Source organism: Juglans microcarpa x Juglans regia, chromosome 1S (genome assembly GCF_004785595.1).
Source record: "Juglans microcarpa x Juglans regia isolate MS1-56 chromosome 1S, Jm3101_v1.0, whole genome shotgun sequence".
Classification (NCBI taxonomy): domain Eukaryota; kingdom Viridiplantae; phylum Streptophyta; class Magnoliopsida; order Fagales; family Juglandaceae; genus Juglans; species Juglans microcarpa x Juglans regia.
The window spans coordinates 14,590,566-14,610,746 of record NC_054595.1 but is presented as its reverse complement, the minus strand read 5'-3'; the positions used below and the strand labels follow the sequence as shown (position 1 = coordinate 14,610,746).

Here is a 20,181-nt window from a genome sequence, read left to right as displayed (position 1 = left end):
TTTTTAAAACTGATATATATCTATTCGATTATAAAAAAATGTACAAAATCAAATCGGAGTGAACCGATTACACCACCCCTAGTGATGCATGGCGTGGTAACTCGGGAGCTTGCTTGCCACAATGCATGCATGCAGATGCGGTCATCGATGTCATGTGGCAGCTGCTGCTTATTTTTACGTCATTTTCTAACTCACAGACTCAATCAGTGTTTGCAACATACTATTCTACAAAGATCTCAGGCAAGCACAACATACACAACCAGCAGCCCAAGACGATAAGCCAAAAAAGGCAGTAGTACCACAAACAGAAAGAAGTCTCTCTCTCTCTCTCTCTCTCTCTCTCGTCGCTTTCCCGCATGTTTCAACTACGCGGCACGCCGTTCGTGTTTCCCTTTCATTTACGTGTCCAAACACTACCACTGGCCTCTTTCTTAAAAAACAACATCCCCATATATGCACCCACACCAACCACCTTCATTCCCGAAAACTCAACAATATAGCGTTGATGACGAGGTCCCCGGCGGCGACCGTGGCGATGGTTGCGATCCTTTTCGTTCTCTTTGTTTCGGCGTACGGATCAGCAGGAGCAATGGTGGGAGGGAGAACGGAGGTGACGGACGTGAAGACGAACGAGGAGGTGCAAGATCTGGGGAAGTTCTCGGTGGAGGAGTACAACCGGAGCCTGAAGCACGGGGGCAATGGAGAGCTGACGTTTGTGGAGGTGGTGGAAGCGCAGAGGCAGGTGGTGTCGGGGATAAAGTACTACCTCAAGATATCGGCCACCGAGAAAGGCGCTACAAAAGTTTTTGAGTCGGTGGTGGTGGTAAAGCCCTGGGTTCACTCCAAGCAGCTTCTCAACTTTGGGCCTTCCGCTTCCATTGAATAATTAATAACGACAATGTGCAGTCGCTGTAATAACTTTTAGTATTTCAAATGTCTCTGTTTCTGGTCTATTTGCCTTTATAATAAGGGCAGTGGTGTAGTTTTATCCGACTCTTTCTCTTCTTTATTTGGTCATGTTGTGGTGTTGTAAGTCTGTAATGTATACTTGCACATGAACTGATCAATATGAATAAACTCATGATAAAAGAGGGCTAAGGTACTGGAGTTGGTGTTGAAACATTTATTAAATTGTGCTCCAATTAAGGATTGATCTCTGTTAAGCCAGTTCAAGGTAGCAACATTCATGCAATTAGCCTCGTCTTTCTTTTCCAATAAATGTATGGCTGTCAAAGAGCATAATTCCGGATAAATGGTTGGTGTTGAAACATTTGCATTTTTCTCATTTGATTATTTTCATCTTGTATTAAGATAAAAGAAGGCTTGGCTCCCCAGAGGCAACCACTTTTTGAGTTTTTTCATCCTAAATATCCGGATCATGTCTATAGGTTAAACAAAGCTTTGTATGGTTTGAAACAAACTCCTAGAACTTGATATGAGAGAGACTCACTACATGCCTATTAGAACACATGCTTTCTAAAGGTGGTGCTGACAGGATACTATTCATGTAATGCAGGACTTTCAGGTCAAAACACAAATACCAATAACCTGTATGAGACGTTCAAATATGAGCTCATCCAAGGGCTTGGTAAATAGGTTGGATAATTGGTGTTTAGTGAGGATGTACTCAAGAGATACAACTTGTATTTCTACAAGATCTCGAATAAAATGATGCCTGATATCTATGTGCTAGGTCTTAGAGTTTGGACATATTTTTTGAGATGTTTATGTTATCCCAATACACACTCATGATGCCTTGAGTAATGTCATATTCACTCAACATCTGCTTCATCCAAAGCAACTATGTGCAACAACTTTCGACAACAATGTATTCGGTCTCATTTGTGGACAAAGATATAGGATTTTGTTTCTTGCTCATCCAAGCCACAACGTTGGTGCCTACATAAAAACACCCACATTTAGTACTTTCCTTCTTTGTCTCATTCCTTCATTTAGGTCACTGATGATGTTATCTTGTGAATGATTTAACTTGACTCCTGAAGAGGGCTCTTTAGGTGGACGGGCTTCTTGACTAGAGATGTTTTGGAATTTTCATCATAATTATCAGACGCTTCATCTCTAGTCTCACCTGTGGCATCTACTTGCTCCCCCTTACTTGGTGCCTCTCTACATGTATCATCTATAACCACATTTATGGATACCATAACAGTTTGAGTGTGTAGGTTGTAGATACTATAGGCATGACTATTTCTGGAGTAACCAATAAAAATGTCCTCATACCTCTTTTGGTTAAACTTTGCCAAGTTTTCCCTATCTCTCAATATGTAAGATTTACTTCCAAATACTCTGAAGTGCTTAACATTTGGCTTCTTTCATTTCCACAGCTCATATGGTGTTTTGGATGTGCCTAGTCTAAGCTAGACTCTATTCACATAGTGACATGCAGTGTTTACAGCTTCTCCTTAGAAGTGAGTAGGTAGGATGTTATTGTGAATCATAACCTGTGTAATTTCTTGAATGACTCTATTCTTTCTCTCAACCACTTCATTTTGCTGTGGAGTGATAGCTGTAAAGAACTCTTAGTGAATGTCCTCTTCATTACAGAATCTCTCAAAACTCAAATTTTCAAACTCCCTACATTAATGGTCACTCCTAATTTTTTCTATGGCACTTCTTTGTTCATTTTGAAGTCTCTTACACAGTGCTTTAACCAAGTTAAAAGCTTCTAGATGGACCCATAAACTCAAGGTGTAACAACTCCAATGGTCTTTTGGTCAGGATAACTTTTATCTTTTTGTGAGATCCTCTTAACATGTTTCCCTAATTAACATGGCCCACGAACTAAAGACTCCACTTTACCTAGCTCAAGTAATCCCACTACCACTTCTTTCTCGGAGATTTTAGACAAGTCTCTATGATTTATATGACCAAGTCTTTGATGTCAAAGGTCATCAACATCACTCTTAGCCCTATTGCAACTATAATGTGAGTTAAGAACAATACCATAACAATTATCAGAAGTCCTGACTCCTTTCATCACATAGTTACCGTGAATATCAGACACATAACACATTCATTTTAAAAAACGAACTTTAACACCATTATCACACATTTGACTGATACTGAGTAGGATAGCTTTTAAGCCATCCACATAAGACATCATGCAACATAGGTAATCCAAGAATTTCAATTTTACCTTTACTAATTATATGAGTTTTACCACTATTTCCAAAAGTTATAGTTCTATATTTATAATCGTCTACAATTTGAACCAAGGTCTATCACTAGACATGTCTAGAACATATGCTATCAAAGTATCACAGAGAGGATTCCCTAGTCTTTAGAGCAATGCATGATACAGGATAGGTGTCCTTCGCCTTTTTTTCATCCACACTTTTTTAGAGTATGGAGAATTCATCTTATTGGCCCTTGTGCTTACAGTCAACTGGTCTAACTTGTCATTGATAATATCAGTTTGTTTGGTTAAGACCATACTTGACTCATTAAATTCCAATGTCCATTCCTTAAGGACTTTTTCAGTTTTCCCAGGGTGAATTCTTCGGATATCTTAATCCAGTTTAAATACAGTTACAATCCGAATATCCAAATTAATAGCCGAAAAAAGAGAAAAAAAATATGGATTTATTAATAACTTCTTTAAAAAAAATGTTTAAATTTTTTAAAAAACTTTTATAGCACTTTTTTTTTTTTTAAAAAAAAGGGAACTTGGTTACAGATAACAGGGTCATAAAATCGGATCCGAGTTTCTCTGAACCGCCCGGATACATTTGGATTTTGGGTTTCAGACTGGACTGAGAAAAAATTCGGCCCGATTCTACACCTCTAGCATGTATTATAAATGAGGAGCTATACCCTGAGCAACAAATCATATTTCTCTAAATCAGGTTTTTAAGCTCACAAAAGCAATATCTTAACTCAAATAAGCTTCTAGAGATTGATATGAGACACTCGTTGGTTTGTTGATTGAAAAACGTTTTTCAAGACGAAAAAATGACACAACCATTTTCATTAAACATGAAAGGATTATATTCTTTTAATTCAAATTTATGTAGATAAAATAATATTTGGTGTTACTGATGAAAGGATGTACCAAGTATTTGCTAAGAGTATGCAGGGAGAATTTGAGATAAGCATGATGAGAGAAGTTAGCTTTTTTCTCAGATTGAAAATCAAGCAAGCAAAAAGTGGAATATTCATTTATAAGTCAAAATATATCAAAGAATTACTCAAAAAGTTTGGAATGAAATGTGAGAAGGAAATTGGAACACCAATGAGCCCATCCATCAAATTTGACAAAGATGAAACTGGTAAGCCAATTAACTTAAAGGTATATCGAAGTATGATTGGTAGTTTATAACATTTGATAGCAAGTAGACCGGATATTATGTTCAATGTATGCTTATGGGCATTTTTTCAATCATCTCCAAAAGAATCTTATTTGATTGCTGTTAAACGTATTCTCAGATATCTTGTTGGAATGATGATATAGAGTTATGGTATCCTAAGCACACTTTTTTCAATCTAATCAGCTACTCAGATGCAGATTATGCCAGTTGCAAAGTTGATTGAAAAAGTACTAGCGAAACATGTCATTTCTTAGGTTATACACTTGTTTCATGGTTTAGTAAAAAGCAATCTTCTGTTGCATTATTTACTGTTGAGGTAAAATATGTTGTTGCGGGTAGTTATTGTGCTCAAGTTCCTATACATGAAGCAACAACTTGAGGGTTTTAAGCACATGTATAATCACATTCCAATGAAATGTGACAATATGAGTGCTATAATCTTTCAAAGAACTCGATACCACATTGTAGGACTAAATATATTGAGATTATATTGTATGAGATTTTACAAGCACACACGACCACTAGGCATATATTTTCACAAAACCTCTGTCAGATGATAGATTATGCATGATTAGTAGAGAATTAGGAATGGTGGATGCTATAGATATTTGTTGAATACTTTTTTATTATCTCAAAATTACTTATAAAAACTTAAGGTTCTTAGCCTCATTTTTTAAGCGTTCTTCCTCTTCACATATCAGCATGCTATCCTTATCTAAAGAATTGGGCAATCAAAAGGAAAAGTCCAACAAGGACTTCAACTCCTTATTTTCTCGTTTTAGGGCCCATATCTTTATGTTAAACTTGTAAAAAAGCCTTTAGAATAGAGAAATATTCTCGTTAAACTTTTCAACCTCACTTGTTCTAGACTACAATTGTTGAGAAAAAAGTGATAATGGGTGATGAATACTGAGTACCAAGAGTAACCAATTCATAAATGGTCTCATCATCTAACTTATTACCCGTATCATTTTCTTGCTGCACCATGGCACATACGGTAGATGATGAGAAAATTCATGATTAGGTATGGAATACCTCATCTATTAATTAAAATGGTTGTTGTAAGAAGATTGTTGAGCCATTGCTAAAATAGAAAGTTTGCATAGTAAGAATGCAAATTGATTACAGATATGCAAAAAAGATTGAATGTGAATTGGATAAGCTGAAGACTATCTCTATAGAGATAAACATGAGTATAAGACAAAACAACATATTTATTCATATCTTACTCGGTTAACATCACACGATATGCTGGACTCGTTTTGTCAAAAGTGATTTTTACTAAGCCAGCTGAATTAAATATAGCTAGTCTGCCCAATTTTTTTTTTTTTTTTTTGATCTTCTTGAAAATTATTTTTCTCCTGAACACTTCACCTCTGCTATTATCATCTATTGTTGAATTTAAATTTGAGCTCACTCGCTCTCTCACTTTCTAGCTCTTATACTTAGGGTTGAAGGTCACTAGCATATAAGTTCATCAACTTTTTCAACTCATTGTTATTGTGTTTTAACCTTTTAATCTTTCTGCCTTTATCAACAAGCATTTGATGAAATTCAGAAACTTAATTGTTAAGCTGATGAACCTCACTCACTCTTGCTTGTAATCTCTGAGATATGGTTGTAACAGAGACAGCATCTTGAGCACTAAGAGTCATTGGTTCTGCAATGACCACATAATCAATCCTGCAAGTCAAACGTCTTTTTGCTCCTATCATGGCTTTAATAGCCTCAGTGGAGAAAATAGAAGGTTGAGGCGTGAAAGTTTAATGATGATTGATTGTCATTTTTCACATGTGCATTGTGAGGGAGATTTTTCCTCCCCAGGCCATGGGGCGGGCCCATACAGGACCATATGTCGTAATTAGTGGACCAGCTGCTCACTAGGACTGGCTTGCTCTGCAGCACAGAGGTGATGACTGTGCCACTATCACCCAAGTTCTGAGTTCCCCTCATGGAGATGTACGATGGGAGCATGGACCTCCTCGAACACCTGGAGACCTTTAAAGCCCGCATAACTCTGCATGGTTTTCCAGTGGAGGTCGCTTGTAGGGCTTTCCTGTTAACTTTGAAGGGACCAAAAAGAGTATGGTTTGGGTCCCTAACACTTGGATCCATAGATAGCTTCGGGGAGTTGGCCCGCTTGTTCCTCACGCAATTTATGGCCAGCAGGAGGAGGAGTCACCCCGCGGCATACCTTCTGACCATCAAACAGGGGGAAGATGAGAGCCTAAAGGCATACCTATCTAGGTTCAACAAGGAATTAATGACCACAGATGACCAAGACAAAAAGATAACCCTAGCAGCACTTTTAGTGGGAGTATGGCCTCGGTCCCAGTTCATGACAGAATTGTCGAGGAGAACTCCTACCACGCTGTGAGCGTTTATGGATCATGCTGACAAATTCATCAACATCGAGGACATGCTTCAGGCCTTGACCGAGCCTAGGAAGAAAGAGCTGGAACGGGCATATAGAAAGGTGAAAGCGTTAGGCAAGAACAAAGTCCATGAGAAGATGGGAAGGGGGCTACATGACAACAGGAGGAAAGAGGCCACCTCGAGAGGCCTGGGGCTCGATTTAACCAAGCAACACTTTCTATCCAGAAGGAAGACCGAACCGCCGCCCGAGAAACTGACCATAGGGGCAATAGTCGTCGTTACTGTACCTACCACAAATCCAACACCTATAATACAAAGGATTGCATTTCCTTGAAAGAGGAAAAGGAAGAGCTTGAGAGCTCAAGGCCTTGGTACCTTTCTGACGGAGGCCAGAGTAGGAAAGGAGTAGAAGATCGAGTGAGAGAAGTGTGGAGAGGCTTGATAGGCCAAGGAGGGAGGAAAGCCCGCGAAGAAGAGTAGTTGGACTAGGGTTGATTACGTCCAAAGAATAATGCGATATTTGTAGCACAACTTTGAGGTGTCGATTCCACAGAAAGACAAATTAAAAGAATTGTAGAAAGAACAAAAAAAATAAAGAAAGATATTAAATAATTAATGGAGAACAAAGATGAATTTTAAATGTAAATTAAAGTGAAGCAAATTGACTAACGGAAAAAGTACTCAAGTTTGACAAACAGTAAAGCGTCGGGAATCACTTGCACAAGTTTAATATTTTAATTATTCTTAATTCATTGAATAACTCAATTGGGAACACAATTCCCGAAATTCCCAATCGGAGGGTATAATTTTATAAACCAAGATTAAACCAAATGTAACCCTTTGAAAAATCACTCACCACTTTTAAAATACGTAAATTATTATCATTATTAAGAAAATCCAATGATGACAATATGCACAGGAACCGATATTGCAACAAAAAATTAAATCAATATAGATAAATAATTGATCCAAACATAATCAAAGAGCTAATCCATTCAATAGAAAAAGTATGACTGAATCCATAGACAGAATAAATTCTATGTTTATTTGGAGAAGAAAACATCAATAATAAATTGAGAATGATAAAACAAAAGAGTTTTAGTAATTGAAAATCAAAAATAAATTAAAAATACCATCTAATGTGTAAGTTCATCCCTAGCCCAACTTGAGAATTTAGTTACCCATAAATATAATAGATAACAAAAATCTCAAGAGAAAAATAAAGCAAACGACGGCCATTGAAATTAATTTCATCTCCCCCTCTTCAAAACTGAGTCATCTCTCCTTTATTCACCCCCAATTTCATGCTAATAAAATACTTATATAGGGTAGGAAAGAAACTCTAATGTCCTTCATATTCCCATATACAAAATGGTCTAAATTTTAGGACTCAAGTTGGCAGCCACGTATGTACTCCAAGATTTTGAATTTGAAAATCTCTATTAGAGACAAATTTGTAGCCCTTTAAGATAGCTTTCCAAAGCATCAAGAATCGGATCAATCCAATATTTGAGCGAAAAGTTATGATCAAAATACTAAAATGTGTATAGGCTGTCTTCTAGCAAATTTCGGATTAACTTTTTCTCTTGATCCGAATTACTCTCAAACCCCATCATCATCCTTATTTGAAGAGTCCTACATTCGTTGAAAATTCTTAGGCTGTTCTAACATCTTGCCCACTTGAAAGTCCTTTGAATTTGACTGGGTTTGGACTTGCTCTTTTATAAACTCTGAAATTAAACATAAAAATATGTTTAGAAGTATCCCAAAGTAAATAGAAACTCAATTCAGGAATACATATTAATTCCTATAATTTCTATTCATAGTTTAGCATTTTAGTCCAATAATAGGGTATTTAAAGTACATTTTCGTACACTTATCACACCCCCAACTTACTCATTGCTAATCCCTAGCAATTTTCATGCCAAAACAATGAAAGAGACCAAATAAAATCACATACAAAGGCCACCAAATCACACTTTTCAAATTCACATATCAAAGCAATCTTAGGAATTCAATAACCATATCACAAGCAATCCACCAATAGCAATCTACAGAGTGTGTGTGTTTCAAACTATATTCATATAACCAGAAGACGTGACACATGCAACATCAAGAATATCTCAAGCAAAAGTTTCAGCTCCATAACTGGCGGGTATAAAAGTGTTTCGTGTGAGGATTCTCTCTATGGAGTTGACAATGGGTGTACACACAGTCTCATGGGGAATTCGACAATTATGTACAAGCAACAAGCAAACATTGATCTTATTCTAGGAATACAAAGAAATAAGACTTCCACCACTCTTTCCAAAAGTTTACTTAGAATCAGAACAGTCAACACAAAAGGTTGTAACGTGGTTTAGGTTTGGGGCTATATGAAAAAAAGAATGTAAAAGATTCAAAAACTTCTAAATACATACAAATGGAATCTTATTAAACATCTCAATAAACCATATTTTTCACTTGATGTACTCTTCAACCTTTCAAATCATCGAATAATGCATCATTTTTTATCTATTTATTTATTTTTAATAATTTAGTGAACAATTATGTCACCCTGGTATTTTGCTATTTCTACCCAGACTTGGTACTTTTGCCTTTGAAACCCACTTACTTGAACACCTTGTAACTCATGTTCTTCCCTTTCGTTTCTCTCCCTTTTTTTTTATTCCATGTAAAAAAAAAAAAAAGAATTCCATTTATAGTACACACTTGGAAGTAACAAGGGTAGGAAAAATCAGTGTATAAGTTATACTCCAATGTGGAAAGGTATGGATAATGTGGGCATATAGAAAGAAAAAACTACATGTGTTTATTGGCTCAAAGTTGGCTACTAGAGGTCTATGATGAAAAGGGTTAGCTTGAAAGGCTCAAACGTTGATCCTAAGTTGACCTTCGTCATATCCCAAGTATATCCACCATCTTACCACAAACCATGTAATGATATTCTCCAAAGAAGTGTCCAATTCAATAGATCAATGAACACTTATTACAATTTACTGCATATGTAGGCTCTCAATCATCTCCAAAACTCACATGAATACTTAAGCAAAAGAGTTCTCTAGCTACATGTGTCAAACCACCATCTTACCACAAAGCTTGGATGAGTGCATTAGAGGTTCTGTGAATGCTTCAGCAAAAAATGATTATGGTGGGTTTGGCGAATTCACGAAGATGACTATGAATGAGAATGAGTACACATGTGAAAAGGATGCAAATGTGATGCAAATTAAAAAAAATTTGACACATGAAAATATGCCATAGAGTTCCAACAAGCATTTTAAATACTGAATTTGCACCACCACCCCCAACTTAAATGAAACATTGTCCTCAATGTTTAAAAATCAAATTTGAATGGGGAGTAACTAAAAATGGTAGAATACACCTGATGAGTGACGTGGGAAGCTCGCTAAGCACCAAAGATGGTAACCTGAAATGACAAAATGAAACTAACCTGCAAACAAAAACAAAAAAAAACAACAGCAAACAAAAAGAAAAAGAAAGAAAATAAGAGAAAACAATAATAAAACAATACAAACAAAAAAAATAAAGAAAAACATACCTGTGTGGTGTGGTCAAGGTTGATAGACCGGATCCACAAGTGTAATGTCTTCCACTTCCGGAACTTGCTTATCAATTAATGCTTTAAGACGTTGACCATTTACTTTAAAGATCCGACCATCCTTAGTATCCTCTATTTCTACCGTCTCATTTACAAAAATATTATTCACTACAAAAGGGCCAGTCCACCTAAACCTAAGTTTTCCTGGGTGCTTATGGAGTCTAGAATCATATAAGAACACTCGATCATTAGGGTTAAACATTTTTCTCAAAATATTTTTATCATGAAACACTTTCGTTTTAGCTTTATAGATTTTAAAGTTCTCATAAGTATCATTTCTCAATTCCTCCAACTCTATTAACAGAAATTTTCTAAGTTTATTAGCATTCAATTTCGAAGAAATACTAACAGGAAAAGTGTCACCTCGGCTGAGAAATGCATGCTTAAGACCTGGGGGCAGTGGCTTCAATTCCAATTTGGGACTATCCATGCTTGAAGGAATCTGCTTTTCACTTTTTTTAAACAGCTCCTCAAATTTCGGTTGCCAAATATGTGGGTCATAATCCTGAGGTTTATCCAAAATAGTACAAACATCAACAACATCAGATGAATCATTCATAGTATCAAACTCAGAATTAATAAGAAAATATTAAAAGGAATCAAAATCATGAGTTGTGCGAACTCCTTTATCTATGAGTGTGTCAATCATGTACATTTGGTGGCACTCATCATCCTCCTTGTGCTGATTGTTGATGTGTAATATGTTGACCTCCATGGTCATGTTTCCAAAAGATAGTTTCATCAGCTCATTCCTACAGTTTATAAGTGCATTAGCCGTAGCAAAGAAATGTCTACCTAATATGAGAGAAATCTTAGAGTCAGAATCAACATCCGACTGAGTATCTAAAACTAAAAAATCAATAGGGTAGTAAAACTTGTCAATTTGGATCAAAACATTCTCAACTATCCCTCTTGGTTTCTTAACTGAACGGTCAGCCAATTGAAGCACAACAGAAGTAGGCTTAATTTCACATAAACCAAGCTGCAAATAAATGGAATAAGGCATCAAATTTACACTAGCTCCTAAATCTAGCAACGCTTGCCCAAACTCATGATTCCCAATATTACATGCAATGGTTCGACAACCAGGATCCTTGTAATTAGGAAGAATTCGCTGCTCAATTAGAGCACTAACTTGCTCTGTCAGGAATGTTGTCTTCTTAACATGGTGCTTCATCTTAATTGTACACAAATATTTGAGAACTTTTGCATAAGTAAGAACTTGTTTAATAACATGCAAAAGAGGAAGATTGATTTTTACCTACCTGAGGTTCTCCAAGATTTCATTGATAGAATCCAAAGTTCGTATACCAGATTTTAAAGCTTGAGGAAATGGTACCTTAACTGGGCTCTTGATTACCTCAGCTTCCTTGGACAACTCAGCACTGTTATTGCTTTGTTCCTCTTCAACATCCTTTGGCTTATTAGTTGTTAGGATGTGTAGGGACTTACCACTTCGGGTCACAATGGCATTCACTTCTTTCAAATTTCCTTGAGCCATATGTCGACCTTGGGGGTGTGGATTGAGTTTGAGAAAGGAACTTGCCATGGTCATTCACACTCAAAGAGCTCATCAATGTGGACACTTGGCTCTTTATCACCTCGTTTTCTTCAACAACCTGTGTAATCAAAGATTCAAATTTTTGGTTAGTCTTACCATGTGCCTTAATAAAAGCATGTAAAGTATCTTCTAAATGACTCTTAAAAGATGAAGGTGCATGATATGGTGCAGGATATGATCTAAGGGGTTGTGCAGGTGGCTGGTTTTCATACTTCCAGCTAAAATTGGGGTGATTGCGCCACCCGAAATTATAGGTATCAGAGAAATGTGTAAAAGGCTTATTATACATACCTAAGGTATTATATTGTTCCTCATACATCTCTCTCATCTCAGCAAATGTGGGACACTCTTGGGCGAGGTGATCTACCCCGCCACACACAAAACATGGTCCAAAAGACTCTGCATAATTAGCCACGTGTGTTGGCTTTAAGTCCTTAGTCTTTAACACATCTAGCTCCCTAGTGAGCATCTCAACCTTAGTTTTTAGGCTATTCTCTTCCCTAAAATGGTAAATTCCGCCACCATTTGAGTTTCCTGCAAGTCGTGACCTATTTGTGCTCTCAGTAGCACTAGGTCCAAGCCAAGTGTGAGTTTTTTCAACAAACTCATTGAGGTATTCTATGACCTCATCAGGATTTTTCTGTAAGAACTCATCATTACACATCATCTCCACAAATTGGCGCTCTCTAGGCGTAAGTCCCTCATAAAAATAGCTTACTAAGCGCCAATTCTCATTCCATGGTGAGGACTCATACTCAACAACTCCTTAAACCTCTCCCAAGACTGATACAAAGTCTCACCGTCCTTTTGTGCAAAGGTGGAGATTTGTCTTTTTAATGCGTTGGTCTTATGTTGGGGAAAATATTTATTAAAGAAGACCTGAGTCATCTCACTCCATGACCTAATAGATCAGGGTCTCAGTGAGTATGGCCAACTCTTAGCTCTATCATTTAAAGAGAAAGGAAAGAACTTAAGTCTCACAACGTCATTAGTTGCATTTTGACTATGAAAAGTCGCAACTACTTCCTCAAACTCCCTAATATGCACATATGGATTTTCATTTTCCAAGCCATGAAAAGTAGGAAGTAATTGTATCATCTCTATTTTAAAATCCAGTTGGTGAGTATTAGCTGGAAACATAATGCATGATGGTGTGCCTGTGCGTGTATGGTGGAGGTAATCATGAAGAGTTCTAATGGGTTGATCTTCGTGTTCACTCATTTCTTCGAGACTCGATGGATTGTCAAATAAAGGATTTAAAAAGCTTGATTCTGACTCTTCCACAGGCCCACAAGCAAATCTACCCAAGGTGTTTCTATATCTGTGCATGCAAGGTAACAAAATACTAAAGATTAAAAATACTATGAAAAGAAAGAAAAAAAAATAATGCAGCAAGCTAAAAGAGGGAATGAAGTTACCGCTCTTACAAACTGCTGAAATAAAAACCTATCTAGCAATTCTTCTACCGTCTCCCCGGCAACGTCGCCAAAATTTGATTACGCTCAAAGAATAATACGGTAGTTGTAGCACAATTTTGGGGTGTTGATTCCACAGAGAGACAAATTAAAAGAATTGTAGAAGGAACAAAGAAACTAAAGAAAGATATTAAATGATTAATGAAGAACAAAGATTAATTTTAAATGCAAATTAAAGTGAAGCAAAGTGACTAACGGAAAAAGTACTCAAGTTTGACAAACAGTAAAGCGTAGAGAATCCCTTACATAAGTTTGGTATTTTAATTATTTTTAATTCATTGCTCAATTGGGAAAGCAATTCCCAAAATTCTCAATCGAAAGGTATAGTCTTATAAATCAGGATTAAACCAAATGTAATCCTTTAAAAAATCACTGACCACTTTTAAAATATGTAAATTATTATTACTATTAAGAAAATCTAACGACGACAATATATTCAGGAAGCGATATTGCAACAAACAATTATCAATATAGATAAATAACTGATCCAAACATAATCAAAGTGTTAATCCATTCAATAGAAAAATCATGACTGAATCCATAAACAGAATAAATTCTATGATTATTTGGAGAAGAAAACATCAACAATGAATTGAGAATGATAAAACAAAAGAGTTTTAGTAACTGAAAATTAAATACATAAATTAAAAATACCATATAATGTGCAAGTTCATCCCTAACCCTACTTGAGAATTTAGTTACCCATAAATATAATGGACAACAAAAATCTCAAGAGAAAAATAAAGCAAACAACGGCCATCGAAATTAATTTCATCTCCCCCTCTTCAGAACTGAGCCGTCTCCCCTTTATTCATCCCCAATTTCTTGCTAATGAAATACTTATATAGGGTAGAAAAGAAACCCTAAAGTCTTTCATATTCCCGCATACAAAATCGTCTAAATGTTAAGACTCAACTTGACAGCCACATATGTACTTCAAGATTTCGAATTTGAAAATCTCTATTAGAGACAACTTTGTAGACCTTTAAGATAGCTTTCCAACGCATCAAGAATCGCATCAATATGATATTTGAACGGAAAGTTATGATCAAACTACTAAAGTATGTACAAGCTGTTTTCTAGCAAATTTCGGACTGACTTTTTCTCCTGATCCAAATTACTCTCAAACCTATTATTATCCTTATTTGAAGAGTCCTACACTCGTTGAAAGTTTTTAGGTTGTTCCAATATCTAGCCCACTTGAAAGTCCTTTGAATTTGACTGGGTTTGGACTTACTCTTTTATCGACTCTGAAATTAAACATAAAAATCTGTTCAGAAGTATCCCAAAGTAAATAGAAACTCAATTCAGGAATACACATTAATTCCTATTATTTCTATTCACAGTTTAGCATTTTAGTCTAATAATAGGATATTTAGAGCACACTTTCATACACTCATCAGGGGTCATCGCATGACCTCCCTCGAACATTGCCTCGAGGGGCCCCCCATTGGGTGAGATTAGAACTATTGTGGGAGGGTTCCCCGGTAGAGGTGCCTCTCACACTCAGATTTCCCCTCTCAGATTTCTTCTTCTTCTAGCTCCTTGATCCCCCTCTCACATTCGCAACCTTAATCCTCAAAATAATAGATGTAGGTGTCAGTTCTTGGTATTTATATATTGTTACCCATGTTGCAGGACACGTTTGAAGAAAAAAGAAACATTTTAGAACCGGTAGGTGCCCTTGCTCTTGCTGGAGCTAAAGCATACTGCAAGTATTATGGTCTCAAAGGCGAAAATGTTGTAGCAATAACTAGTGGCGCAAACATGAACTCCGATAAACTGAGGGTGGTGACTGAACTGGCTAATGTAGGCCGGCAACAAAAGGCCGTGCCTGCAACTGTTATGCCAGCGGAACCTGGAAGCTTCAAACGATTTTGTAAACTGGTGGGCCAACATAGATGGGGAACTGGTAGGGCAACGTTTATCACGGTTGCCTATAAGCAGTACATGCATCAAATCAGCAAGTATCAAGCCAAGTATCAAGTCAGATTGCTAAATCATAGTACATTTGTATATAGTCAGCTGTTAATCCATTATAGGAAAGTCTAGGCTGTTTTATTTCTTTCCTTGATCTCAGCTCATACTTAATTCATTTACTTGTGTATAGTTTCCTTAGATAACAGATTGTAATTTCCTATATATGTTAATAATATACACCCTCTCTATCTCAATGCGTGAGATAGTTTTCATCTCAATATTTCTTCATGGAACCACAACATATTGACAGAGAGTGGTGTTTTTTTTTCTCCTTCGAAAATGACTTCATCAACATCTTTTGTGTTCTCTGATAATTCAGATCCCTACCTATACCTAGTTTCACAAAATGTTTCAAACTATGTCTCTCTCAAACTTAACTCCACCAATTTTCTGCTATGGAAAACCAAAATACTGAACATCCTTGAGAGTTATGATCTCCAAGGATTCATCAATGGTGAAATTCAAGCTCCACCACAAATCATCATTGATCAGTCCTCCACTTCTCGGCCACATCCACTCTATCAGAAATGGCGCAGGTTTGATAGGCTGGTCAAAGGTTGGCTCACAGCAACACTTTCTGAAGAGGTCTTAGGCATTGTAGTTGGATTAAACACTGCTTTAGAAGTCTGGATTGCTCTTGTTCATGCTTTTGCAAGAGTATCCTCAGATCGAAGTCTTGCTCTTAAGTAACGACTCACCTCTATCACCAAAGGATTTGATTCCTTAAGAGATTATCTCAGAAAATTCAAGACCATTTGTGATGAGCTTGCAGCTATTGGCAAGCCCGTTTCTGACCACAAAAAGTCTTGATGGCTCCTCAATGGTCTTGGCAAAGATTTTGAGGTCTTTACAGCCACAATGATAAGGCCTCCTGTCCCTTCATACTCTGAGATAGTAACCTTACTTGAAAGTTATGCTGATAGGTACAAACTTGATGCTCCTCTTGCATCAAAGGTGTTCTATGGACAGAAGTCTTACAAAAACAGGAAACAGTCTGGTTCCTTCACTTCCAAGGGACGAGGGTTTGCTCAAGGAAACTCACATGGATCCAAAGCATCATATCAGGGCCAAGCCTCCAACAATACCTCTCGAGGTTTCAATCAGGGCCAAGCTTCCCACAACAACTCTCGAGGCTCTAGCAATAACAAACCTGCACCAAGAGAAGAACTTGTTTGTCAAATCTGTCATAAAAGAAACCACACAGCCTTGAAGTGTTTTGATAGATTTAATCATTCCTTTACAAATGATAATCTGCCTCAAAGTTTTGCAACAATGAGGTTAGAAGAACCAGCAGAAGCCTCTTGGCATCCAGACACTAGAGCCACTGATCACATGACAGTAAATCAAGGTACCCTCCATTCTGTGATTCCCTATACTGGTCATGATGGTATAATGGTTGGAAATGGCAAAATCTTGCCTATTACTCATACTGGTCAAGCCATGATTAGTCCTACCCCATCTAAACTTCAGTTAAATAATGTTCTTGTGGTACCTGACATCAAGAAAGATTTGCTTTCAGTCAGTAGGTTAACATCAAATTATCCATTAAAGTTTGAGTTTGATGGCAATGGTTTTGTGATAAAGGACAAGATGACACAGAGGACAGTGGCAACAGGGATGAAACAGAAGGGCCTATATGTTTTTAATGCTGCAGCTTCAACTCTTCCAGAAAAACAGACCTATTTCTCCTCTAGATTTCGAACTACAAATAAGGAGAGCTGGCACTTGAGGTTGGGACATCCAAACTCTACAATTATTGATTATCTTTGCAATAATAAGCTTATTTCATTTGATTCTAAACAAAATTCCATAGGAATTTGTACAAGTTGTCAAATGGGGAAAGCATCAAAATTGCCTTTTCTTCTTAGAACAAATAATATCAATGTTCCTTTCTCAAATATACATTGTGATCTATGGGGACCAGCTCCCACTCCTTCTAGAGAGAAATTTAGATTTTATGCTATTTTCATTGATAAGGCTACCAATTTTTCTTGGTTAATTCCATTAAAGCATAAATCAGAACTGTTTCAAGCTTTTATTCAATTCCATAAATTGGTTACTTGTCAGTTTAATGCCAAAATACAAGTTTTTCAAAGTGATGAAGGTGGTGAGTTTAATGACAAAAACCTTATCACTTATTTTCAAAACCATGGCATCATCCACCAATCTGCCTGCCCTAAAAAACCAGAACAAAATGGCAAATCTGAAAGGAAACATCGAAGCATAACAAATTTAGGCTTAACATTGATGTTTCATGCTAAACTCCCAAACAGATTCTGGTTAGACTGCTTTTCTACTGCTGTTTTTCTTCTAAACAGGCTACCTTCTTCTTTGCTTAACATGGACTTTCCTTTTCTTAGACTCTATGAAAAGCATCCAGATTATACAGTGCTTAGAATACTTGGTTCTAGATGTTTTCCATATCTTGGAGACTATCAATCCAATAAACTAGAACCAAAGTCACTGCCTTGTGTTTTCATTGGGTACATCAGCAAACATAAAGGCTACAAGTGCCTTTATCCACCTACTGGTAGGATTTATATTTCAAGGCATGTTGTCTTCGATGAGTCTGTCTTGCCATACTCACAACCTACTCAGTTGTATGCCTCTCCTCTTGTTGAATGAGAGTTTTCAAGTTTTGAGGAATGTCACAATGACAATCAGCCACCACCTTCTGCCTTTGCACCTCCTAAAGTAAATTTCCCTCAAAATGATGTTGAATCTCCATCTTTAACTCAACAAGTATCAAGTAGTTCTCCTTCACCAACTTCATCTCACAATGTTTCTCAAGCAGGTTCCCCATCACAGTCTGTTGCTGAACCAGTGTTACAAATTCCACCATTGCAACATCATATGCAAACTAGGGCTAGAAGTGGTATTCATAAGCCAAATCCAAGATATGCAAATTTGCATAATCTGGTGACAATACCGCTGAACCAAAAACCATCAAAGCTGCAAGAAATCACCTTGGATGGTCTGCTGCAATAGAAGAAGAATTGAAAGCTCTTACTGTAAACAACACTTGGGAATTAGTTCCACGAACACCTGAGATGAATGTAATTAGATGCAAGTGGGTGTACAAGGCTAAACTTAGAGCAGATAACACACTAGAAAGGCTTAAAGCTCGACTGGTTGCAAAGGGGTTCAGTCAAGTGGATGGTGTGGATTTTTTAGAAACTTTCTCTACTGTTGTAAGGCCTGCTAGCATTTGAGTTGTTCTTACAATTGCCACTGTTAAAAATTGGCCACTTCACCAACTAGATGTTAAGAATGCATTTCTACATGGCTATCTTAACAAACCTGTTTACATGCATCAACCTCTAGGATATATCAATCAAGATAATCCACTGCATGTATGCAAATTACAAAGAGCTTTGTATGGTCTCAAACAGGCCCCTAGAGCCTGGTTTGATAGGCTCAGTGATTATCTCATTCAGCTTGGTTTTTACTTGAGTGCAGTAGATCCTAGTCTCTTTGTTTCACACTCAGAACATGGGGTACTAATTTTACTCCTTTATGTATATGATATGGTGGTGACAGGTGATAATCCACAAAGAATTCAGTGGCTAATCACACAGCTCAATACTTAGTTCTCAATTAAAGACCTTGGGTTTCTTCATCATTTTCTGGGCATCGAGGTTCATAAATATGGTTATAATCTCTTTCTCTCACAGCACAGGTACATTGTGGACCTCCTCACTTGAGCTGGTATGCATGAGAGCAAGCCATTATCAACTCCAATGCCAACAAGAGCACAACAGAAATCTGGTTCCCAGGAATTATTTACTGATGTCAAAACCTATAGAAGTCTTGTGGGAGGTCTGCAATATCTTACCTTTACAAGACCAGATCTACAGTGTGAACTATGTTTGCCAGTTTATGCAAGCTCCAACAACAACCCATTTTCAGATGGTTAAGAGGATCTTAGATACCTACAAGGCACTGCTACTCTTGGTATTCGAATTTTGTCCAATAGTTCACTTGATCTATATGGTTTTTTAGATGTAGATTGGGCCGGCTGCCCAACTACACGAAGGTCTACTACAGGTTTTTGCACCTTTCTTGGAGGTAATTGTATATCTTGGAGTGCAAAGAAACAACCTACAATGTCAAGATCAAGTGCTGAAGTTGAGTATAGGGCTATGGCCTCTACTGCAGCAGAGTTAACATGGCTGTCTCTACTTCTCAAAGATCTTGGTGTTCCATTAACCAAGGTTCCATCACTGCATTGTGATAATTTGAGTGCATTATATATGACCATTAATCCTGTTCTACATGCTCGAACCAAGCATATAGAGCTTGATTATCATTATGTCAGGGAAAGGGTAGCTCTCGAGTCATTGGAAACTAAATTTGTTCCCTCAACTCACCAGCTGGCTGACATCTTCACCAAGCCTCTTCTTAAGCCACAATTTAAGCAGCTGCGAAACAAACTTGGACTATGCTCTCAACCACAGCCAAGTTTGAGGGGGAATATAAGGAATACATGTATCAAATCAGCAAGTATCAAGCCAAGTATCAAGTCAGATTGCTAAATCATAGTACATTTGTATATAGTCAGCTGTTAATCTATTATAGGAAAGTCTAGGCTGTTTTATTTCTCTACTTGATCTCAGCTCATACTTAATTCCTTTACTTGTGTATAGTTTTCTTAGATAACAGATTGTAATTTCCTATATATGTTAATAATATACACTCTCTCTATCTCAATGCGTGAGATAGTTTTCATCTCAATATTTCTTCATTGTCGTCGTTCATGGAGTTCTGATCTGGGAAGGGGTTTCTGATGGGAAGGGGTTAGGACTGTTCGCAGGCCTTTGGGTTTCAATTTTGTAGATA

The 20,181-nt window shown here is 37.1% G+C and overlaps 2 protein-coding genes and 1 non-coding gene across 3 annotated transcripts; all 3 read left to right on the top strand.

Moving 5' to 3' along the window:
- The first annotated feature begins 420 nt into the window (after positions 1-420).
- Positions 421-1,116, top strand: LOC121244633 (cysteine proteinase inhibitor B-like). The gene has a single exon (XM_041142796.1). The coding sequence runs from the start codon at positions 506-508 to the stop codon at positions 884-886; it is 381 nt and encodes a 126-aa protein (XP_040998730.1). The 5' UTR covers positions 421-505; the 3' UTR covers positions 887-1,116.
- Positions 1,117-6,279: 5,163 nt separating this feature from the next.
- Positions 6,280-6,705, top strand: LOC121247335. Its single transcript, XM_041145701.1, has one exon. It carries the CDS (start codon positions 6,280-6,282, stop codon positions 6,703-6,705), a length of 426 nt encoding a protein of 141 aa, XP_041001635.1.
- Positions 6,706-12,620: 5,915 nt separating this feature from the next.
- LOC121247977 lies at positions 12,621-12,727 on the top strand. Its single transcript, XR_005937376.1, has one exon. It is a non-coding gene; the product is annotated as a small nucleolar RNA R71 (small nucleolar RNA).
- Positions 12,728-20,181: the final 7,454 nt, after the last annotated feature.

Excerpts from the sequence above, each read along its gene's own strand:
- LOC121247335 (XM_041145701.1), top strand. The coding sequence starts at position 6,280 with ATGGAGATGTACGATGGGAGCATGGACCTCCTCGAACACCTGGAGACC.
- LOC121244633 (XM_041142796.1), top strand. The coding sequence starts at position 506 with ATGACGAGGTCCCCGGCGGCGACCGTGGCGATGGTTGCGATCCTTTTC.